Raw genomic sequence first — 25,872 nt, forward strand, 5'->3', positions numbered from 1 at the left:
CCAGCACCTATCTCTCAACGTGGTATCTTGCCGCACATCGTAGACAGACAAGTTCTCTGTGCAGCTGTGCCCTAGCTTATCTCTGTACTGGCATAGGAACTACAGAGAACTCTTCAGGGGAAAATAAAGTGATAAGGATTCATATGGCAGCATCTAAGGATTTTAACAGAAATCTTTCCAAGATTTTAGGCCCATGGGGCAGTCCACACTCCCTCTCAATGCAACCTCCATTAGGTATCACTTTGAAGTGAATCCTGTCCCTTGGCACTGCTCTGGAGCAGCAGGAAATCGTGAATCAGAGAGGATGACTCTCTGGTCCTAGATGAAAGGTTTCCAAATGCCTCCAATACGGCTCGATGCACAGATCATGCTTTGCACTTGAACTTCGGGCCCAAACATAAGCACCTGGCATGGCACACGGTGAAGTCCCGGTTCCTTGAGCCCCAGAGGCCTCATGGATCCCTGCAACACAGCCGCACTCCACTGGGACCAGCCTCAACACCGGCACAGGGGAGTCAAGCCAGTTCATTTTCCATGGGAATAAATGCTTAAGAGCTCAGTGATCTTCTTCCTCTTGTTGTCAGTGTACACCTACCCCTGCTGGGGAAAGTGTAGCTCAACCAGCTCTGAGCACTTGGAAGGCGAGAGGACAGGGAGCAAGAGGTTAGCAATAAATGTGTTGGGTGCTTTAAAGAGGAAGGGAGGAAGTGCAGAAACGAGAAGCATCTCCTACCTTCTATGCTACCAAAACATGAAAACAAAGTTAGTTATACTTCAAGTAAAGTCCTCCAGTGGAACCACAGCCCCTTTGGCACTTGGACCAAGACCCACGGTCCCAGGGTCTCAAACTGGAGCTTTCAGGAACTTCACTTATGAACCATAGCAGAAAAACAGCAAAGTCCATGGTGAAGGCAAGGATAAGGGAGGTCTCAGGAAACTGACACATCTCAACCTTGCCAGCTACCAGCTGCATAACCTTGACAGGTTCTTTAACACCTCTGAGCTTGTGGATGACAAAGAAGACTGACATCAGAGGCCTGTGCTATGGACTCGGGGAAATCACAGAGGTTTCTGACTTAAATTTTTTGTTGGCATTTGGAATCACAATTGCTACAAGATACCTTAGTTAAACAGGGGCTATACTATTGGAAAAATAAAATATATTAATGGAATAGTCCTTCAAAATAGTCATCTTTCTGAGAAAAAGCTCTGGAATCCACTAGCCCAATGCAGGCTGACAGACATACAATACTCTTTTCCAGAACAAAAGACAAAATCTGGCACGGGAGGAATGAGGCACAGGTTAGAGAGACACCGTAAAAAGAAAAAAAAATACATACATACATATATCTATATCTCCATCTGCATCAAAACTGTTATATTTTGGAAGCTATCTAAGAAACTATCTAAGCTCACTAAAAGCAATTTAATTCTAGAGCTGGCTTGTTCTCGCTACACCCTTTCCTTCCTCCCTTTGATACAATTCAATTTACAGCCATTTCAAAAATATTAAGATGTACACTTCCGCATATCTCTGTATTAATACAGTAGGTGATATGCTGTCACTTTAATTTCCATTTACATTTATTTAAAGGAGAGAGAGGAAAGATATCACCAGACTGTAATATCACAGTCCTGCATGCTATTACGAGAAGCACAAGTTAAGAAAATCAGAAGGGAGGCCTTCCTCAGCACGTACACAGAGACACAGGCAGCTGGGGCAACATGTCACCACACAGGAGTTCACACTGGGAAGAAGACATCAGCCCGACTGACTCAGAACCACAGGGCACAGCACAAGACGGGGATGATACCACAGACAGCACAAACATGGAACTACGTGTGTCGAGGTTAAACTTACAGGCACGGAAACTGGTGGAGCAATCATTAACAGAGACAGAAGAAAGTGGGAAGGCTCTCTCAAGGGTGTCCACGTTACCACGCACACGGCCTGACATGCACGAGCAGTCACGCTCAGAACGTCCGCAATCAAAACAACATGCCCGTCTCATTCTCTTGTAGATGGACATCTTGGCTATAACCGTGTGGTTGGATGGGAGGAGAGGAAGAGCGGCAATTAATGGCAAGGTCACACACAGCAAGGCAGCTGGAAGGAAGCTGAAGGGATTTAACACAGGTCTTAGTTCACTTTAACAGTCTTGACCCAGAAAAAAATGCAGAGTGATTGTTGGTAACAGTTTGGTTGTACATCAAAAAAGCAGCGAAAATATAAATTGCCTTTATCGTCCCCCAAGGCTGTTGCACATGATTTTTCTCCCCTAGGTAAAGCGGTGACCACAGGAAAAGGGCATGGCTGAATACACTCAGGTTCTCAGATGGGAAGAAGAGCAAATTATCGACAGCAAAAAATGTAACCAACACTTTTCCCCTGGTACGATTAATACAGGAGGACAAAATACACACACTGCCAATCAATTAAATTAGTTGCTTATTTGGTATAATAAATGGTTCTTGCAAGAGGCAAAAATATCTAATATGTAGGCTTTCTAATTTCCATCCATTTCTGGGCATTAGTCAGAGGCTGGGATAAGCTTTCATCAAATTAGATGTGAAACGATTACGTGTTAATATAAAATCTGAGGATGCCTTTGCTGAACTTCCCGAGAGTGAGTTTACATGATGGCTACAGGAATTTAAATTTACTCTTGACAGAACAAATATCCAAATCTGTCCATATAAGAAATGCAGCTACTCAAGACTAATGCTGCAGATTTGACATTAAAGGCAGTTCACAAATAAGAAATCACCAAAAGCATACGAAATGTTGCTCTACTGGAATGCATTTAGCTACTCATGGGTGTATTTTCTGCTTAAAGCTGAGAGGATCTGAAAATCGCATCTGCCTTTCTCTCCCCACCAAATAGAAATTCAGGAAGCAATCAGGCTATTGGTTAATCATATTCTTGTTTTTTTCCTTGTACAGAAAATATTTGCCAAAATCGATTAAAACTGACAAAACATGAAATAAAAGAATAGGTTCCGTGTGAAATATCTTAACGCAACTTGCATGCAGCATTGATAGCTCTTCTCAAGCTGGTATGGTAGGTTCTGCACTGCCTGGGGATCCAAACTGAGTGGTAACCTATAAAAGTTGTTGGAAGTCAGCATCGTAGTTTCCAATGCGCTTCACCTTTGCCTTTCAAGCCAATTTATATTTTAGTACAAGAGAAGGTTTTTGTACCTCACTTTGATGCTACAACAGGCAAACATGTTTGCTTATCACTTAGCATGAACTGGCCTGCTTCTCTCACAAAGTAGGAGAAGAATTCACATTTATTCTAAGCATTACTGCCAAATAGTAAACCTAAACTGAGGAGGTGTTATTCCCTGCATCCACACCTTCCATTTTGAAAGTCATTTCCCCCACCCCTCTTTCTTTTTCTTTGTAGAGAATGGTTGCACTCTTATTTTAAAATATGGCTTGTGGTTTTGCCCTCTTTGAATGTTACAGTCACCAGGAAGAGGGGTTTAAATCTCTCAAATGGGTCAAGTCCTGTTCTAAGACCTTTATGACTTGCCATACAGTATATTTGTCAAGCAAGGGTAACGTTATGATTGTGAAGAACAGGCACTGGGGGAGATGAATGAGAGATCTCTTCAGCAGCAACTCCATTCTTGTAAACTTGGCTCACATTTTTAGTGACATGTTCTTTTAGTGTCCTCGCTAGTCTGTTGTTCAGATCATCATGCAGCCCCAGCCCTGTTCAATGGTGGTATATCATTCCTTTGAGCTTTAGCTTTTACCAAAAAAAAAAAAAAAAATTTCCACTATAGCATTTGAATCAGAGGAATTTAGAAGGCATGGTGTGAATGCCCAGACATCCCAAACAAACAGCAATGGCTGAAGTCAAGAAAGGGAAAAAAGTCTTCAATTAAAGACATGAACATAAATTTATCTTAAATGCATCCGGATCGGGCATACAATCTGCAGACATTCCCTTGTTTTCTCCTTCTTATTTCTTTTACTGGAAATATTGATTTGTTATTTACACAGAAGAGGAAAACAAGGATGATTTTTTGTTTCATCATAGATAAATCGTTTTGAAAAACAATTTTTTAATCAAATGCTGTAGCAGAAGAGAAGCCCATCAAACTCTGGAATGCTATGCTTCTCATTAGCAACAGTCCCTGGTTTTCATTTCCATACTGCCATTTTGGGTTTATATACAATAATAGAATCTGACACATTTATGGGGAAAGAAAGTTCTTATAAATATACCATCTTTAAGGATAAGGGGAAGGATGATGGAGATGAAATAACTTTTGAAACTATTTGTTCAGAGGCAAATGGATCAGAATGGGTGATGTAAACCTCCTACTTGATATGAGTTCAGGAGGAAACACAGCGACAAACCAGTGGCTCTCAGGGACTGTTTGCAACTGTTATTGTTAGCCGTTCTGGTGACCATGCATTGTTCTAAAATTTCTTATTGTTAGCATGCAGGAACAGGCTGAAACTGGTCATCGAAGCAGCAAAAAACCATTTGCTATAAGAAGATTAACTGTTAATTATAAGCAGTCACATTCCAAAGCAGCATATGCATAAAAAAGAAAACATGCTATTACTCGTCATTCCTTCCCAATCATTTTTACACTCACACCAAATGCAAAATAGAAATCTCAAAAGACAAACAAGTACCACCACCACCACCACACACACACAAAGAAAAAAAAAAAAATCAGCAGGAACGATCAATGAGAGGCTCAAAGACAAGACAGAAACAGTTAAAAACTATTGAGCCCCACATGTTGACAAACCTTCAGGAATCAGAATGTCTAGATCAAGGTGCCACCAACTGGGAAGGTGGCTCTTTTTCGCTACTGCTGGCATAGTCCATTTCCATTGACTCCCTGTCAGGTGTCTTCACCTAGAGACTTCTGGGTCCACTTTCTTAAAGGTAAGACCTGGTGGAGCGATTCATCAGGCTTGAAGGATATGAGTACTGGCCAGGAAGAACTCTCCTCTGGGCCATTATTCAAATCATGAACAAGCTCTTTACCTAAAAGCTGATGAGGAGTTGACTCCCTGGTGGTAGATGTTCCAGAAGAATTGAACACTGTCTGTGTAAAATTATACTCTCAAGTTGTAAAATTAAATTATATCAAAGTTAAGTCGTGGACCTCCTAATTTGGAAATTACCACCCCTCATCTCTCTCAACTCTCTCTGGCTTCCTGATCCTTCAATTTTGTTTTAGTGAATCAGGATATTCAGAACCACTGGTGTTTTGTTTCCATTTCTCAGTGGTTGTTTCCTTTTCTAGAGCTGATTTAGGTTAGAACGTTAATTTTAGATACGAAGAGTTCCACTTTAAATTCCGAAGGTTAGGTCTCAAAGTGCAACTTTGAAAGTTTCAGATTTATTAAAACAGAAGTAAATTTCTTATCTACTCCCTGGCCACACAAAGCGTCCTCTCTCCTTTGGTGTTTGCTAATTTTCTTTCTTACATAGTCACCCATTGTTCCCTTACCAAATCCCAGTTCTCAGACAACGTTTTCCCCAGGATGTCAATGGTAATGCAAAATAGATCTATGAGGACATCTAGTGGATCGATGTGGAAGAGCAGCTAGTTCACGGGCAATTGGAACTAGCCTTTCTCCAAAAGGAGCAGAAAGAGGACCCTGCTGTCTCTGAGAATTGAAATATGTGCAGTGTCATTTCAATTCAATGGCTTCTCACGATCCACAGCAGATGATTAGGGGTAGGGGGAATGAAAGGGTGAGAGGTCCTAGGAGATGAGTCTAGGGTCTGCAGCCACAGCTGGCACAGTAGGACTATTTCGGTGGCAGCTGACTGGGTCTCTTTTTTAAAGCCCTGCTGCAGCTTCCTGAGACTGGGAGCAGACAAGAGTGTGTCTCTGGCAAGTGTGAACACCGAAGCTACTTGTCATCCCATCTTAGGGCTCTTGAAACTTCATGCTCAATTAATTGCCCCGATAGGCCAACTTCACTCTAGGAAAGCAGAAATACAAGGCTCTAGGGACTCAGTTTACTGTGTGGTCCACTTCATAAAGTTCTTGTTATTGGGCCAGGGCCATGGATTCTATGAGGTTATGTGGTTGCTAAGAATTTGACCCTGGGTCCCATCTTCCTCCGAAGACCTAGGTCCTAGCAGTTTCACAATTTGAGAAAAAGTTTTTATGTGCTTTTCTTCACCACGGTGAAGTGGATATTCAACCAATATTTCCATTATAACTTCCTAGTACTATTTAGAGACAAAATAAAAGTATTTCCCTAATGGACATCATCAAAACTATCTGTTTACTCTTGAGGGTTTAAAACAAAAAGGCTTCTCGGAAGTGTTCTTGGACAACTTTTCCTCTATTCTGAAAGGCCGTGATCATGAGATCAGAAACCTGTTGGAAAGTGGCTGGTGAAGACGCAGCTCAGTTACTGCTCTTTCCTTAAGTCAAATGGATAATCAGCTGTCAAACTCAGGTTCTCTGCTGGCTGGCCTTTCTGAGCCAAGCCTGGAATGGAAGGAAGAATTGGATTCCATCCTATCCTCAGCACCATCTGCCTCCTGCATCAGCAACCAAATTGTCAGTCAATTTCCAATTGCAGAATCTTAATTTCCAGGGTGGATTGGAAGGGGCAGAAAAAAGCAGTACTGGACTGAGGGGCCCAAGTGGAGTTTTCCAACTGCTGGGGAAAAATATTTTAGATTTCAAGTGAAGCAAATTCAAGGGAAGACTGGGATGGAAGAAAAAAACATCTGCCATTCAATCAATAGATACTTCTCAGGTCACAACCTCACTTTTAAAATCAGTCAAATGAAGGAGGAATTATTTCCAAGCATAAACCCTGGAGCTACTCTTCATGGGCTCTGCAGCAACTAACATTACTAATAAAAATATCCACAGAAGAAAATGTCCACCAGGATTTAAGGTGAGGCCTTTGATGTGGCACTGGGAATCAGAGAATATTCTTTCAAGTCCTATAAATGAGAAATGATATCTTCACTTAGCAAAATTCCTCCCATTACCTTCTGGAGTAAGAAGAAGGGTCTTCCAGGTGGTTTTCCAAAAACAGAAAGAGGAGAAAGAAAAAGCTAGTTAATGTTGGCAGCACAGAGCACACCAAGCTAGTTGATTCTGCCCCTAACGACCATATTGTGGCTGAGGAAGGCAGAAGTATTTGGCACTAGAGTTGTTGGTTGATTGACATCACATTTTCTCTCCAATTCTGAAGGAGCATTCAATTTAGTATGCAACTCTGCAGGTATGAAAGAGGGTCATGCCCTCAAGCCATGGTTAAAGGGTTCTGTCGATGAAAAAAGCCACAAAGTCGATTTTGGCAAGATTGTGCATTGAATTGAAGAAGGTCATTGTTGTGTTTTGTTTTTAAAGTGAGCAATCTATACCCTCCAAACACTGATGACTAACAAAAATCAGATGATCAACTTGCCTCTTTTGCTGCAAAGGAATGAGAGGACCGAATTTGAAACATCTTCTCCAAATTCCAGAGCCATTGGACTGAACTGCTCCACAGATTGGGTCTCCTTTTCAGTAGAGCCTTACAAACACGAGTAAAGACCCAATGCTCAACGCTGGCCTTAAAAGCTCCTCCTCAATGGCCACATCTTGTTGAGTAAAAGGACATCCTATTCCTTGAGTAAGCTAGAGGTTCAGACACTTGCATTGACTTGTTCAGACTTATGCATAGCTCATTGCTGAAATGGAATGTTCTCCTCCAGTCAGTTTTTCTGCCTTAAACAGGTAAACAGATCTTCCAAGATGTCTGACTAACACTCATAAAGCAACTGGGTGTGTCCTACTGAGTACTGACTAAAAGAAAAACTTCATTGTAAAGCTAGGAAACTTCGTAGACTGCAGAAAATAATTACCACTGTGCAAATACTTGTCTCCAGTAAAACAATTAAGATACTTACAGTCCCAAAGTTGAGTAACCAATTAATTATCTAGTGAGCACTTCTCGTATGGAGAGGCATATACTGCAATAAATACATCACACTATGGAATATCTCTACTCTTATATGTAAAAATACGGATTTTTACATATAAGAATGTACATATATTCTGATACATCATGGTACATATTGTGTGTGTGTGTGTGTGTGTGTATATATATCTATCACAACATGGGAATATATATGTGGCATATGTGTTTCCTTTAGGAGAGGAATTGAAGCTCAATAGCAAAGGAGACCAAGTATAATTTATCAAAGGCAAGCATGACAATTACCCCAGCTGATGAAGCATCTACAGCTATAGTGGTAATTATTTCAGCCTAATCAGAGTCCCTTAAAAGTCCTGAGACAAGGTCTTCAAGAGAAACACACTGTTGTCAAGGTCTTATTTTCAAATGGAAAAATAAGACAGTGCCCGAAGCTGGCCAGAGCCTGGGGACTGCGGTGGATGGATGGAGAGCAGGCTCCCTGTGGACTCTCCAGCTCCAGACTACTCTGTAGACTGCGTTGGGGGATGAAGGAGTTGGGGCATGATGTCACTGCTACATGCAACATAAATACCAAAAGTAAAAAGGAAACTACAACTGTACAGAAAATTAAAAGAGTATCTCTTCTAGAGAAAGACAGGGGGAACTGGACTCCGGGCTGCTGGGAACCCGTTTTACTCACAATATATCACTACCAGTGTGCAGTTAAAATAGAGTAGGGGCCGTATTCCAAGGCAGCAAAGAGAAAAAAAATAAATCAAAGATATGTCAATGATTTGCAGTCAAAGAAAATTCCTTCAAACACATCAAACTAGACATTACTTGTCCCCTAGGAGTCCACACTTTGGCAAACTTTTAGAGGCTGGGGGAAGAAATATAAATCATTAGACAATGTTTGTTACACAGAAAAAGAAAATGGGTAAATAGTAGACCCTGAGAACTTGCTCCTCGGCCAGACAGCTGAATTTGACTCTTTTCCTTGATAGAGAGCTATGAAGAAATGGAAAGAAATGCAAACGTTAAACTATACTATCACAGGATTTCCAGAAATGGAATGTCCGCACCTGATATTTCTCCAGATGAGATGACGTGAAATGTTGAAGGTTACTGAATGAAAGTGAATGAGGAGGTAGGGGTGGAGGTGAAAGGGGAAGACTGGGTTGGGGAAGGAGGGTTAGGAAGCTATGGGTAAGGGCCAGCGACTGTCATGGGCTCTGCCCTCAAGGGATCTACCATTCCAGGGTGAATTATTAATACCCGGACTAACACGTTTGGACAGATGAGTATGTGGGTCAGCTGTCTTCTCCAACTTAGACTGGGAACCAAGCAATGTCTGTTCAAAGGCATGGGGGTCCCCGCAGTGTGTTATTAATAATCCTAGTTTCTTCTAATTAAAGTTCTTTGCAACTAAAACATCTTCTCCAATTTCCTCACTTGCCTGACCTACATGGGGAGGTTTATTTTTAATAATTCATTTTATTCTAACCACCCCCTCACCTCATACACACATCTGCATCCTGCCCTCTGTTCTATGGCCTTTCAATTAGTAGGAACAATATTCGGACAATTCTGATTGTTACATAGCCAAAGGCCTTTGTGAAATGAAGAGGCTGAGGTTGGGGGAGGAGGCACGCAGATGTACAGAGAAGGAAGTGAGGCCCTTGTTGCACTGGCTTGGCTTTGTAGAGGCAGGCCTTTTGCAGCAATTGGTGCAGTGTGTAATGGGAGATTATATACCTCACTAGCTCCACCAACTTTAAAGGAAATGAAGAGAATAAAATTATTTCAAACTATTATGTGCCTCTCTCTCCAGGATGAAGCTAAAGCCTGCTGCTGTCTATTTGTCTGGAACCAAGGTGGAAAAATATCCCAGAGGCCAAATCCTTATTTCTTATTTCTAGGGACAGTTTAGTCTGCTGTGTTCCACTATGGCATCCTATGAGGGACATTCCAATGTCAGAGCAAGAGTCAGGGAAGTTCTCACTTCATCCTTCCACTTCCACTCCTTCCTCCAGAGAATGCTCTCCATCTGGACACCAGGGACATCTTTTAAACTAAGAACTAATGATGACATTTCCTCACTTAAAATCTTCCAATGACTTCCTAATAAAAGACTAAAACCCCCACTTCTTACCACGGCCCCTCCCTCCCTCTCTAATCTCATCTCATACTATTATCTCCCCAGTGCCATTGGTCTTTCTTCTATCCTTCAAACACCACAAACTCATTCCTGCCTCCTGACCTTGACCTTTGCTCCTCTCTTTATCTGGATTGGGTCTTGACCTCAACATCAGCCCTGACTGAGGCCTTCCTGACCTTCCAAGCTATAAAGTAGCGCCACTACAGTATTCCTCAACCCTCAGACAGTCTCTTCTCTCCTCTTAGCACTGGCTATCTCTGAATTTATTTATTTGCAAGATCATGGTTTGTCTCCATTCACCAGAGTAAAAGATTCAGGAGGGCAGGGACTTTACCTTGTTCACCACTCCATCCCTGGAACCAAAAATAGCACCTCATTCAAAGAAGATACTCAAAAATATGTGAATGGCTAATCAATACTTGAATCACAGTCTTGCTATTTCCTTGATACTCTGTGGGACGAGGGTCTGGCAAATATCCTGTCAGGGATTATTGGCCTCACTTTCCTCCCTTTCTCAACTCCTCACTACAAGCGTTCCTTACAGAATTGTTCACCTCCTGTATTTGTTGTTCTCTCTTATTTGCTTCAACCCTCAGACGGTTGTGCTCCTTCTGATTGAAATGATTCAGGAGATGTCTGGTCAACTCAGCCATGCTGCTGTGTCCACAACGAACTGAGCATGGCTAGGATGGACTGCCTGGTGAAGATGGCCTTTGGATTCATGGGGTCTGTGGGGGTTGAATGGGCAGTGAGGTTCGTTCTAGGCCTTGTTCTCTCTTAGATGCTCTTCTTGGTAGGTTGTCAGAATCAGGGAATTCTTAGGTCCCAAGAAATTAGAGGCTCTTGTTTTGAGATATCAATAAATACTCATCTTTGTAAGAGTCTGGGGGAAGGGGACCAGCTGTATTAAGTCAGTGGAAACAGGGGGAGGAAACCCATGGGCCTAAGCTGCCCCATCCTGAGGGGATTTCTGCAGAAACTTCTCTAGACCAAGAGTGCACCCCAAGGGAATTTTCCCCATGGATTGAGGAACTTCTCTATGCTCCAGCAGAGCGATATTTATAGATGACTGGTTCTACATTTTCTGTACCCCCTCTAGGAGTACAATGAAAAACGTCCTTCCTTCAGTGGCATACCTCAGAAATGGTGCTCTTCCGTCTGGCTTCTGCTTGTGAACCAGGATTTTTATGGGGTCATCTTTCATAATTGTTCTTACTCATCAGACCCAAGACTGCCCATCTTTCCTTTCCCTTCTGCAAAAAACTGTTAGAGCACCCAGAGAATCAATAGAGGCCTTCAGGTGTGCCCAAATCCCTGTATGTTGGCTGTGTGACTGTCAGCAATCTCATCCTCTCAAACTTGGAAGCTTAGTTTCCTCTTTTTGTAAAATGGGATTAATAACACCCCTGCCAATTACATGGGGTTAGGGTGAGAATCAAAGCAATGATTGTGAGGAGCTTTTAAAACACTAACTCACCATAGGAAGGATGGCATCTTTTTTGTTGTTGTTGTTGTTGTTTTTCGAGGGTTGAGAACAATTTCTATTAGGCAATACAGCATAATTACTGCAAAAGGCACAATCTTCTCAAAGCAAAGGCCACTTAAGTTATGGTGTCTCAGGAGCTCACAATTCCACGTTCTAGACTCACTATATCTTTCTCAAGAGGCCCCAGTGGCAAACAGCTTTAGAAGGGTCTTGAGACAGAATATGCCAGAAACAACTGAGCCCAGTCTAGTCTACCCCAAAGAGCAACGGTGCATGAGCTCGACCTTTGGGACGATGGCAATTGAAGCCCTTTGACAATGGAAAGTTTTTTCTTGGGGGCAGTCTGAAGGCATCACAGTTGCAAATTCTGGCCTGTGGTATTAAAACTGGCAGGAATTCCAAATGGAAAGAGACAACTTCCATTTTGGGGACCAAGTCCTCAGATTTAGTTTCTCTCTCAACCCCATATACCCAGGGGTACCCAATCCACTGGAAATCATGATACAAAAACACTTCATTCTCTATGGCTTTAGTTCTCCTCCTTTTTATATATCATACTTGTCTCTGTTAGACTGGACACATCTACTGAGGTGTCTCTAGAGTAAAGAAGCAGGGACGAGGCACAGGGTTCATTCCTAGGTGTTGACGGTGGTAATTTTTCATCCTCTGCTCTAACAAAGCAAGGACAGGTATTGATTTCATATTTCTTTAAACTGGTGGGTGAAACATAAACATATTCAAGAAAACTCTTGATGTTTAGTGTTTCTCTAATAAGAAAAGGAAAGGAAAAGGAATTTGGGGAATAGGAATGAGAGAGGGAGGGGGCGGGGAGAGAAACACTACTTACGCCGTTTGCAGCCACATTTTTTTATTCTTTTGGGATCTGTGATGTCATCATGACAGGCCTTGCAGTAAAAAAATGCCCTGGAAAAAGAGAATGGAAAAACTGACACATTTCATAATCCACCCAAATGAAATGAGTACCACATTTCCTCCACGGTGGTGCCAAATTAATGAAACATGCCAGCATTAATTTCCTTTAATCTTTTGAAAGGTTTAGACATTTGCAGTCGGAAATGTTTGTTGCAAGACCGTTTATTTCAAACACAGGATTCTGTGATTTGAGTTAGTGCTCCTTTTCATAAACTTCCATTTGCAAAGGAACTGGGAAAAAAGTTGCTGATGTGACACACTGCGTCTGCTCACTCGTCTTTCATTTTTGAGAACAACCTTTGATGCTACTCATGGGGACACGTGGGCAATGAGCCCTGGGCCCTTGGTGGGGAAGTTAAATACAACACCAAAAGTCCCACAGTCTGGTCAAATATATACTTGAGGGGGCAGAAGTATGTCGTTTCTCGGTCAAATGAAAATATCAACCTTGTCACTCTGAAAGCACCTTTTCTGGTCAGCCAAAGTGAGACAGAGTTGAGGAGGTCTGCAGAGAAGGAAAAACGAAAGCCACGAGTCAGTGGGTTCCTCTGTCAAACCCCCTCTGGAGTTTCATAGCTTATTTTACTCCAATGCTGACTGGACCAATTCCCATGCTATCCAGCCCTGAGAACATGCACTAAATGATGGTTTTCTTCTCACTGTGGCCTTGTCCTCCAGTTTCCTGGTCTGCATGTCCAGTGGGAGGAGTCAACAGGAGACTGTAGGGTGAGGGGGGATGAGGTCACCACCTTGACCCCCTGGGTGCCCTCCTGGCCAGGTCCATGAAATGGCACATGACAGCCTCTCTCTCCAGCTCCTGATAGCCCTCCTTCCCCTTGACCCTACAGATCTAGGGTGAAGGTGGCTCCCCTTTCTTGCTAGCTCTGGAGTGTTTGGCCATCCCTTATTGGTTTTCCTTAACTATCTGCCCATAACTTTACACACTCTCTTCATAAAACTCTCCTCCTTTTTCCCATTTAAGTGTGTCATCTGTTTCTTGCCAGGACAAGAAACAGCACCCACATTTACATATTCATCTCCAATTCACACTTATCCCCAGAACTTCAGACTCTAAGATCCAACTGCCTTTACGATATCACTGTGTATATGTTTAGTACACATCTCCTACCTAACATAGCCCAGATAGAATGCTTAACTTCCTACTACCCAAAACTTGCTCCTTCTCTAGTATCCCTCATCTTGGTTAAGATCAACACAATTTAAGCCCTGACTCTAGCCTTCATCCTTCATTCCTCTTTTTTCCCTCACTTCTACCCAATTCACTGGGGGGTTCTGCACACTCTCCAAAATATAGTCTGAATGGGACCCACTTCTCTCCACCTCCACTCAGTGGTCAGTCCAAGCTGCCATCATCTCTCACCTAAACTGTGTAATAGGAGCTGAGTCTCTCACCTCTTCTCCTGCCCCATTCCTCTCATTCTCTACAATGCAGGAAGAATGACCTTTTCAAAATATACATCAGATCAGCTTAAAGCTGTCAATGATTTCCATTTTATAACAGATCCAATCTTTTTATAAAGTGCTTTAGGAGCCAGCCTCTGCCTCTCTCTAACCTCATCTCATACCACTCTCTCCAAATCTATTCCCTAGCCACACTTTCCTTCTTGGGGTTCCTACCCACAATGAACTTCTTCGCAGCCCATCTCCTCTTCCTATCTGATCCCTGCCTGATGGATTATTTAGCTTCATCTCAATCTCTGCTCAAATACCATCCCCTCTGAGAAGCTTTCACTTATACCCCAACCCAAATCAGTGACTCAGTTGCATTAATTCTTTTACCATTAATTAAAAAAAAAAAAAAAAAAACTGTCATTCTTTCCTGCCTAGAATATGAGCCCTGTGAGAGTTGGGACTTCTCCCATTGTTCACCACTGTTTCCCTGGTGCCTTGTATAGAGCCTTCTAAATGTAAATGACTTACCCATACTTGAAGGGTGAATGAATGAGTGAGTTTGAGACTGCTTCCCAGTATTGTTAGGTCTGCCAATTTTTCAGGAGAAACGAGTAATAAGGATTTTTATATAAAAGCTTGTAACTTTTTTCACCTTGGCAACTCACTTATTTTTAAAAATTGTGACTCAAAAGAATCATATGTGCAAGCCAAATTGAGTCACTGAGCCACCGTTTTGTGACTCCTATATTAAAGTCTATGTTCCAATGTTATTTTAAAAGGAAAATATTTGGTGGCAAGGAGGAAAGAGCAAGTACCCAAATGTCCATCCTCAAGTGACCTTCTTAAGACTGCAGTGGGATGGTTTCACTCCTCATTTTCTAAAGCACTGCATCTGAAGCTTTCTATGAGCCAGAATTCATTAACTTCTTTTGCTGCTTTTTTGCAGCAGAGGGTGCAAACTCGATACTAGATCATCATAATCTACTTTTCCATTTTTACAAAACTTGTTTAGTTTCATTCAAATCTCCAATGTCCTTTCTGTGGTTTTCTGCAGTCTTCATCTATGTGAAATCCCCTAACTGACAGCATTTGCTTTGACACATCACACACCATGGAAAATTACAGGCTGGTGTTGTAGCTGATTGTGTCAGCATGTATTTGTGAATACCATAAAGCACTGAAATGAGACATATTGCACTCCCTAATATAGGAGGTAATTTGTTTTTTGGACGGCCTGGTATTTGTGACATTCATTAGTGAGAGATGCAATAGGAAATAGAATTACACAAATGGGAGTTTCATGTTATATTTGCTATCTGGGAGGTATACGTGATATATGGTGCTCCTGTGCTCCCCAGCCTCCTGTACTTGGTGCTGAGATGCTGTTTCAAGCCTTTGTGTCTCACAGTCTGGACAAGGGCACAAGCTTCTTCTCCAGGAGACCTGATTGGAGCACAGGGAGAGGGAAGGTTCAGTCCCATTCATCCTAATTTCCCTTCTCAGGTGTACCCAGTTCTCAGGATACTCTTGAACAACAGGGAGATTCCGTGAACTGAGTAGGGAGGTATTTTTCCCCTACAATTGAATCATGGCAATCTTTCCCCAATTTGCAGAAATAAATTTAAGTTATTAGAGAGCTCAGTTTAAGAATTCTTTTTTCTTCCACCAGCCCATATTTTCTTTTTCCTGAAAGCTTCTGTAGCCAGTATGGCTTAGTTTGCTAGAGTGGGTGGGGAGGAAGAGGACCCTAAGTATCCACGCTCACATGTCATTGTTCTGTGCTCAGGGTGTCAGGCTCAACCCAGGCAAATAATTAAGAGTGCAAGCTCTGGAACCGAACTTCCTGGCTTTATTCCTCACTAGCAGTATGGCTTTGGGCAAGTTAGTTAGCCAAGTTGTGCCTCAGTTTCCTCATATGTAAAGTGGGAAAGAGTAATGCTACCTATCTCATGGGGTTGCTGTGAGATTTTAACAAGTTTTAGATACAGAGAACCTAGTACCTAAAATAGTGCTGGGGTGTAATAAACCCTCCTTTGTAAGAATGTGGTAGTATTATTAAATTTGGTAGAAAGAGAGTGGGTTTTAGAAAAGGAAAGACCAGTTCCATTCTGGGCTCTGCCACTTACTTATGTGCCTCATGGCCTCGGACAAATCACTTATCTCAGTTTTACAGATGAGGAAACCAAAGCTCTGAGTGTTTAAGAAGACTTACCTTCCAGGGTTATTTTGAAGAGCAGCAATAAAGAATGTAGCACACCTAGTACAGGCCTGGCTTTGACGAGGAACTCATTCAATGAAGACCATAGGCTTATATAAATAACGATAGACCTTCACAATTAATAATGTACTTAAAATATTTTATGGAATATTACTCTTGAGCTGAATGACCTGTCTGAACATTTGCATCGCATTTTCTGCCAGTAAATTTATCTAAGTTCATAGGCTAGAATCAAATACAACAATATTCCATGTTGTGCTGGAAAGGACCTGGTGAATTCCTAGGCTGCTTAAACAGGTTTAAGGATACGAATAAAAATGTCATGAAACATGCAGGCCAGTGAAATCCTGTGCTGTACTTCGAGTGGCTTAACAACTGAAACTGATAACTTCAGCCACTTACCTAGTAGGCCACAAACAGAAATAGAGCCAGTTTCATATTCCATCTGAAATTAATCCCAACCTTTTGAAATTCTATTTGGCAGGGACAGTAGAAAACTGATAATTCTCAAGTAAATTTCCCAGATAATATTAAGTAAAGAGCACTAGGCAAACAGCCAGTTGTCTTGTTATGTTGTTCTGGGTCATCAGGAATCAGGATGACCTTGAGCAGTCATTCAGCTCTCTGAGCCCCCATTTTCTCCCTCATAAAATGAATGAGCAGGTAACTAGGCTTCTTAGTTCTAAAATTTTATTATTCTCATTTAGACATGTGGAATTGACTACATGAACAGGAGTCTGTGGAAGTTTTTCTTACACCAATTGATGGCCATAGACATGTTAAGGAGTTTTGGGGTTATGGAAGCCTGCCTACTTCCGTGCGTCAAGGTGTCTATGGCTGGGCCAGAAAGAAAGCCAGCTGAAAATAAACTCTTACCTTTTAACTTCTTTGGCATCACTTGCGATGAAAAATCCTAAAGTACCTTCTTGGATCTTAAGATGGTTTCCAGGATTAATTAATATACTGCTCAGTGAACAAAAACAAACAGAGAAGATACATTTGTGAGGTCATGTTCTGAATAAAACCTCGAAGGCTACACCATACTGTTGTGTTTATAGGGGGCCCACTAGTCTAGAGCTTTCCCCAAAGATTTTGTCCAGAGCCCAATGCCCACTGCCCCATACATTTAGTTGGATAATGCCACATTAAGCACTACTGCTTACTTCCCAGGTTGGCATGCTCCCAGTTGAGGAAATCAAAGCAAATCAAAGTTTTAGGGCCTGGGTTTCTATAATGGGGCAGTCTAGCTGCCATCATGGGCATATGATTTGAAGCAAAGTCCATCAGAATACATTCCTTTTGAAACTGCTATTGGTGGTCAACACAGAAGCATTATTGGCCTGATGAAACTATTGCTACAACAATTTTCCATTAAATGACAGAGCATTAATGGGACCCCTATATGTATACATAAACATACATGTACACACACCACATATTACCACGGGGAATGGTACAAGACACCTGTAACCAATGCAGAAGGAAACTGAACGTCTTCATGACATTGATAAGGACATGGAAATTGATTCCATGTACAGCCTTTATAGGAAGAATTGGATTTACCCAAACAGTTTTTTTTTTTTAAGTTAGCAGTTGGATATACTTAACGATTCCAGTCTGCTGTTTATAAAAACTTACAGGGTGTTTGAATAAGATGTGTGTCTAGCATGTCCTCATTGAGGCAAATTGAGAAAACAAATGCAAACCACCCCTTAAAAAAACTTGCCCTGCAGAGAAGTGGGAACCTAAATATACATTGTCCTATTTCAAAGTGGCGTAAATAGATTAGCTGGCCAAGATGTGTTTGGACTGACAGAAGAGATAAATGTATCCTAATCTAATAAATGGATGAAACAAACAAGTTTAATTTTCTGCAGATCAAAAGCAGAATACAAGATTGTCTGATGCACAGACTGAGAAGAGACTTCAGGCTTAATGGATACTGAATTTAGGGACTCTGAATGAAGCAACAGAAACAGCAGAGGTACTCCTTGTTCTGAAAAGATGTTGCTTAATAAGGTAATAGATATTTGGAATCAGTCTAAAGGAAGTTCTCAGGTGCCCCAAACAATCAAAATATAGAGGATGGTAATTAACACATAATCTTTTTTTCTACTGGTAAACCATTTCAGAAAAGTGTTGTAGTCGGTGAAGTGATATGTCTGTAGTCATACAGGAAGGACACAGGTGAACCTTTATTCACCTGGTTGGGAGACCTCTGAGCAGACCATTATTGCAAAATAATTGTCTGTGGTCACAAGAACATCTACCATTACTTATAACAAGACCTGACAGGAGGAAACTGTACTTGTGTCATGGCTATTATTAACACTCAATAATATCAAAAGGCTATGAAGATTTAACTGTTCAGCCCTACAACCACAGGCAGCAATGAGATTCCTCCCAAATCAGAGAGCAGCAGTTCACACTAATAGCACAGCCTGCACTGAGCAGCAGCTCTCCATAAGCACCTCCTAATGACCCCTCCGCCAACTCTTCACATGGGTATAATGAGCCCTCTGACTTCATGCAATCACGAGGGCGAAGTGTCAGAGCTCATACAGTTTAGATGAATTTATCTTTCAAAGCCAATTCAGTATGATGTTTTAGAAGGGCAGGATTCTAAATTTCGCACATTTTTTTTTTTTACCTCCTTTCCTGCAAGGCAGTTTTTACATGCCTTGGCTCTGCAATCAGAATTTGGGTCCAAATTCCAACGCTACCCCTTAATAGCTGTTTGACTTTGGGCCAGTTACTAAATCTCCCTAGAACTCAACTTTTTTACCTACAAGAGGTGGATAATGGTAATAACAGTCTTTAGAGAATTAAGTGAGATGATGTATAGAAGGCTCAATGCATGTGAGTTATTGTTCCTTTTCTTAATTCTTGTAAAGAAAAGCCAAAGTGTATTTCTTTTTCAACAAAGTTATCAGAGATTTTCTCTAGCTGACCCCATGGAATATAATACAGGCTTCTTATCAAAATGCCTTGCCCATTAATGAGATTAAATTATAGGGTAAAGAACTGTACACTACAGAATAATGTATAAGGACTTACACAAAATATTCCATGCACTTCTGGAGCCTAAAGGAGCTAGTTCCTTAAAGTTATAAAAGCCTACATTTTGACATTATTCATATAAAAAATGCAAGAAAAAATTCTGAATGGAAAAAAAATCCTATCATGATTTGAACAACAGAATTCAAAAGGAAAAATCTGACCCACATCAAAGTCTTGGTGACATATATGAACCAAATAAGCATCACATAGAACGCTGTTTCCTTTTTTCATATTATGTGTTTCATTATTCTTTATCAACAATTAACAATAATTAACCTACAGTGAACACTTAGAATTGGCATTGTAGAGAGTGCAGGTTGAGATAATTTATTATAGCCTTTGAGTTTGCTTTAGTCCAGTTAGTGCAGTGGAGAAGAAAGATTTGGGGCTCTGATGTAAAGAACATTTGTGTTTCAGGTTTGCTGCTGATGTTGGTTAAGGGTTCAGGCACATGAATCAGGTCTCACCTCTTTGGGTCCTGGCTTTATAAACGCAGGTAAGCCTCACACTTCTCATCTATAAAATGGGTGAATAATCGCTAGCTTACAATGTCTCTAAGAGAGTTAAAGAATGTACTATGTGCAACATGACTGACACATAGAAGGTCTTAAATTCATAGTTGCTACTCTCAGTGAGTTAGGTGATTATAAAACTGAGAGGTAAATAAATGCTCACAGCACCATTACTCTCCACTTTGTCCTTGCTGCTAATAAATGACCCAGGAGGTGCCCTACTGTCATTGGAAGACTTTTCCACTGACTGCAAGGAAATCCAAAACATTTTATCCCTGCACAATATCTGGTGGTCAGCTAATTTAGACTGACTTTTGTCTGCATAGTGAAGTATCCTCTGTTCCTTAAATCTATGGCTGATTGTGTAAGGAACCAAAAGCATCTCTAATTGCCCCACAGGTCATGTGGATTCCAGGATGCCCTCTTATTCCCTGTGAACAGGGGTGAGGGGGGTTAAACCATCCCCATGTGAGATGTGAGGCAGAACCGTTTGCAGATACTCAGCTAAGGCTAAGGCAGCCTTCTGGGTGGGAATCTAAAGAATGGACCCAGCCCTTGAAACAATGAAAGAAAGAAATCTAGATACACAAAGATGCTCTTGGTGCTGAAGCACCAGGAACTACATTACTGGTTTTATATATATATATACTTATTTTAGACATTAAGTCTTCTATACACATTCCAAATCTAGAAAGTTTAAATAAAATGCTAATCCCCCTCTTCTTCAAAATATAAAAAGACAAGGATTTTGCATAGTAGTGACTTTCTCCCCCTTTTGCCTACTATCTTTAGAATTTGTTATTGACCTTCTAATAGGAATACATAAATTTTTCCAAGGATCTCTGATCTCTTTAGGAGAGTATCCAATGCTAAGTTTGTTTTGTTTTAATGACTGCCAACAGTCTCTCTCCCTGTGCACTACTCTAAATCAGTTCTCTGGCTCCAACTTTATGTAATTCACTAGTTTATCAGAGATAAACTTCAACACGTGTCATGTGAAGAATCATGAAAATCTCTAAGAGAAAAAGCCCATATATCCATTAACAGAATTCCAACAAGGACATCTTGGCAGAGGTGGACTTTCCCTCATTTCAAGGAATATATAAATTATCCTTTCTTCTTTGACCTTACTGGTTTCAACAGAAAACATCCAGTGACAGCTGGAAGCACAGGGCTAGTGTGGTCCCTTCTTCAAGGATACTTGCTGTCTCTGTTTCTTTTGCTCTCAGACTAGTTTTCAGTGTCGACTTATTGTGTGTTTACTCACCTCCTACATGGAGCAAATACGTATTTTCTGTAAGGAACCCACAGTTGAGTAGAAGGGTACAAAACATGATCACATTCTGTTTACCTTTGAGTTTTTTGGAGTAGCAGGCTTAGAGCATTGTATGCAACAGGCACATTTCAACTATTGGTTGAATGAATTAAAAAAATAAGTTTTTAGAACCTCAGTCCCAGAAGTTTTCCTTCTTCACAAATAAGTGGAAAGGAGGTCACAGTTTTCTTTCAAAGAACAAGCTACAATTCTCATCAGTCAGGCTGATTAAAGGAGTGACCACACCTCTGCTAGGGCTAGGGGATTGGCCAATGAACTAGCAATCTCTCAGAGGCATTAAGTATGAATATGTAAATATCCCAATATGTAAACAGTGTGCCCCTTGGGAAGTTGGAGCAATTGATTTCAACATTGAAAGCAAACCTTCAAAGAGAAATATGGGTTCCTACACATAAAACACATCTACATGGAATTGGCTAACGGGGCTCAGTCCCATAGGGAAATGTCTCGATCAGGTCCCTCCATGAGAGCAGCACCATGTCTCAAGTTGTATCACACTTCATCGGGTATTTCTTGCTAAATACTGGGTCAAGTTGGAAGACTGCAGCTTGATGGAGGAAAGAAACGTATTCCTTTCTCCACCACTTGTGCACAACTGGGAGACATCTAGTTTTGTCTTCAATCATTGTAAACTTTACTTGTTTCCTGTTTCTGGAGACAGCCAATGATTGGTAATTCAACTGAAACAGATATTGTTTAAGGAAACGTCTATCCATTACAGGTAAATATGATAGATATATATTTCTCTCCTCTCCCTTTCATTTTTGGTAGGTGTAATGTACCATTCCTCAGGCAATTTAAAAAAAAAAATAGCATGACTCATATGAGAACATAGTTTGTACTTGATAACGTAGTAATTATATTTGTGTCTAGCAAGCTAATGGGACTTCATTAACTAAAGCAAGCAAATAAGAACCATCTAGGGTTTCCGTTCATGCTATGCCCAGATGAATCACGCCATTGAGAAGAGGCTTCTTTGATCACACACGTTCATATACAATGACTCTCAGTTGGAACTTTGTTTGAACCAATTGTGTCTCCTCTCAGGGAGTATGACTGCATTTGTAGTTTATAGGCCATGTGCAGGCACAGTTTGGAGAAACCCCACATCTCAAATCTTATCACCTTTCTGGAACTTTTCATTTTTTCTGGGCTTTAAAATATGTGCTGCTGGAGTCCCACACAACTAGACACACGCACTTTTACTTTCGGATACCATTGGAGACACAGTTGTGTATTTCATGTGTCAATATACTTAAGCCCAGTTCACTCACACACATACAGCATGATAAAGATTGCTCCCAGTTGGTGAGACTCAAATGACTGCCACTGTGATCCACCAGAGATACTGGTGAGGACTTACTCAGCCTGCATCTATCTCGATAACTTTAGAAATGGCATTTTCAAATATATTTTGCATATACAAAAAATATTAGCCATATGGGATGGGGAAGAAAGAGGTGATCTAGAAAGGATAATGCTGGATATTTGGTTCTGGGAGCAAGCCAAATCATTTTCTGGTATACTTAGGACAAGTCATGCCTACATCACAACATGCCTTCACCACAAGATAAAAGGACTCAAAGGCCAAAAGCCAACAGCAGAGGTGCAACCACTGTGGACCTTTAAGATGCAAAGTGTTGCAGTAACTTCTCGCAGTTGGATCATATCAATAATGCCAAACTGACAGGAAGCCACCTCTATACACATGTACTCCAAAAATCACAGAAGAATCAGATTTTGGAAAGAGATACAGACAAATACACACACACACACACACACAATTACAAACACAAACACATGATAGTGATTACAATCACGGACAAAAGTAACTTGAAAAGATGAACAAGTAGGCATCTCAATAGTATGTTTTCAACAATATTGTCTTAGAGAACACATTATTGAAAAGCTGTCCTGGAACTATTAACCCAAAAGTTTTTTTTAAAATGCCCTTGATGATGATTTAGTCATGCTTCATGCAATGTAAAACAGCAGCAAAACAGGGTGAAATCACATGGTGAAATTGAGAAGCTTCGTATTAAGAAATATGCCCAAACACACTAGGAAAAAAAGAGCCACGAGTTTGTCTTAATAAACAGTACTAACTCTGTAAATCAAGTGTGATAATCTGGCAATTTAATAGCAGTGTTCTAAGTCTATACTGAGCACTGCCTGAGAAATAAAATATTCAAAATGTTATCACCAAACTAAATGTAAGGAAAAATCAAAGTGTAAGGGCTTGGTCTCTGCTTTGTGGATAAAAGGACATGAACTCTGCTCTACAGACAAGAAACTCAACACAGGGAGGAGGAGGTCACTGGGAATGTGGATGTGGTATGTAGACAAAATGGCGCCAGAGTCCAATGGACACCAAGACACATCAGGACAATACAGAAACAGACACAAAGGGCTGGAGAGAAGCATCCTCCTGTTCAACTTTCATAGTATTTGTTCCCATTATTGGTGCCATGACTGAAAACAGGAGTGTGCCTTTCCTTTTTTAGGTTTCCTGCAAAGAAGTTAGTGCGTCATCCAAAAGAACCAACAAATCAAACAGGAACAGAAATAGGCTACTTCCAATGTATGTACTCTAGTTGGAGAGGGGTGTATATATATGTATATATATACACACACACATATATATAATATATATACACTAGACAAGGGAATGAGATTATATATACATATATATAATCTCTCTCTTCTTGAATTCTTGGCAAATGGTTAGTCCTGTGGTTAGGAGTGAAGATAGAGGGTGGAGGTTGGAAGAAAAGTTAACGAAGAGTGCATACCGCTTTCGGCTTCTGCAAAACGACAAGAAAAGAATTTAAAATCAAACAATTTGATAATAAATTGACTGACACCAAAAGGAAAGAAGGAATAAAACCTTTGTTTCAAATCACTTGAAGGATGCATGTGAAAACAAGGTTTTTCGGCAAAGCATGAAAACAGTATCATGGGGTGAAACCAACAACAAAGAAGGTAGTTAAACACAGGTTAAAGAAGGTGGGAAGGAGAAGCAGGTCCTTTGAATTTTCACACCCAGTCGGTTAGAAAATGTGAGAGGAAAAGAAGTGGGACATTTTAAATAAAGAAGAACATTAAAATTATTATCTCAGGGAAGATTAAAAAAAATGTTTATCTTTAACATGGATATTGTGTTTGATAAGTCCTGTGTTTTCTCAGAGGCATGATCCACATTCCCTCAAACACACCTTTTTCCACAAGAACCAATGTGCTTCCACAATGAGACCAAGCCACATTTGAGAATTAAAGCTGGCAACTGTACAAAGAAAGCCCAAACAAAGCCAAACAAGTCCTTTTTGCCCTTTTCTGAAAAAAAAAAATTAAAAAAAATATATATATATATACTAAAAATTATATCTATAAATATGGCTTTGTTGAAAACATCTCAGAATTGTGACTCAATTGAAGGGCCTATCCAAGAAAAGTTTCGTCTTCAGGGAGTGCTCTGAGTTAGTTTTCTTAGAAGAGTGACATTGAGTTCACGATGAACCATTAACAGCCTTTCGCTCTTTTTCTCTCCTTGGGACCAAAGGGAATGAATGAGAGACAACTGCTCAAGGTTCAGGGTGCAATCTCTGCAGTCAGATTATTCCAGAATGGTAAAAACACTATTCAGCATCAACATCACCCACATCATGACCTTTTTTTTTGAAAGATGCACAAAAGTAAATAGAGAACATCGAGTTACACCAAGATTTGCTGACTTGGCAACACGGAGAATATCATTTGCAAAAATCCAGGATACACACAGTTCCCCTACACAGGTACAAGTGAATATTGGCAAAAACATGGGTAAACAGTAATCCCAGAAAATTCCACCTCATCTGCTGAACAACAAATAACCAGGACTCTCAGTTTTTGCAAACAATATTCTTCACTTTGCCAACATGAAAAAGAAAATATTTATCTACCTATATACTTGTTAACTGCTACAGCCATGTTCTACATATGGCCACCAAATCTACCATTCTTTCTTCCTTTTGGTTGATTTGGGGTTTCAAAATAGCTTAACATTTAATCAGATTGACTTTGTGAGCAATCTGATCTGGTAGTTAACATAACAGAAAACATTGGATTGATCTGTTTACAATCCAGTGTTTTCTTTTCTTCTGTTTTGCCTTGTCATAGACACAGACTGTACATTTGAAAGTCTGGCTATATTGGGTTATTCACCCAGATAAGGAAAACTCCTTAAATGATGATAAAAGGAAACTTCTAGTCTTCCCCTGTACTCTGCTCAGGTATTAAGGTATTTGTTGGAGGGATCAGTCTTCCCCTGTACTCTGCTCAGGTATTAAGGTATTTGTTGGAGGGATCTGCACTCTACATTTGGGCATCTGCAGGATCAAAAAAATGAATTATAAGGAATAGACTATGGGTGTCATTTCACAGAACAAAGGCTTGAGCATTTATCAATGAGCTCTCTTCCAAAACTATTGACAAGAATTGGGGAGCAAAAAAATCATCTCTATTTTATCTGTAAGGCATACAGTACTCCATCAGCAAAATTTCTTGTTATCATGATGCTTCCCACCTCCAGCGTGAACTCATATATTGACTGGGATGTTATCTATTTCAACCAGACACAGTCCCTCATCAGTCTGATTTGCACACAGTTAAGTGTAAAATAAATAAATAAAGAGAGCTCCTGCCTCTGAGCCCCACTCTCCTGGCTCATTTACATGAAGCTGATATTCTGCCACCTGGATTTTGGTTGCACCGGGAGAAGCACATATGGTACACAATAGGCTGCTTGTAATTTGGCTATCAAGAAAGCTGGTGTCTCCCCTCACAGCTCTACCCCAAGGCTG

At 40.7% G+C, this 25,872-nt stretch overlaps 1 protein-coding gene across 16 annotated transcripts in view; it reads right to left on the reverse strand.

Moving 5' to 3' along the window:
* Positions 1-25,872, reverse strand: part of KCNMA1 (potassium channel, calcium activated large conductance subfamily M alpha, member 1) — a 770,521-nt gene that overhangs the window by 125,152 nt on the left and 619,497 nt on the right. For 5 of the 16 annotated variants that reach the window (XM_011974877.1, XM_011974873.1, XM_011974870.1 and 2 more), the window contains 3 exons: positions 23,827-23,838; positions 17,003-17,089; positions 12,410-12,486 (listed from right to left, as the gene is read on the reverse strand). In XM_011974877.1, coding sequence (XP_011830267.1) covers positions 12,410-12,486; positions 17,003-17,089; positions 23,827-23,838 — 176 coding nt within the window. Of the gene's footprint in view, positions 1-1,861; positions 2,036-8,618; positions 8,628-12,409; positions 12,487-17,002; positions 17,090-23,826; positions 23,839-25,872 lie in introns of all 16 variants that reach the window. The other 11 variants (XM_011974876.1, XM_011974875.1, XM_011974872.1 and 8 more) reach the window with 4 other exon arrangements.

Source organism: Mandrillus leucophaeus, unplaced genomic scaffold (assembly GCF_000951045.1).
Source record: "Mandrillus leucophaeus isolate KB7577 unplaced genomic scaffold, Mleu.le_1.0 Scaffold15, whole genome shotgun sequence".
Lineage (NCBI taxonomy): Eukaryota > Metazoa > Chordata > Mammalia > Primates > Cercopithecidae > Mandrillus > Mandrillus leucophaeus.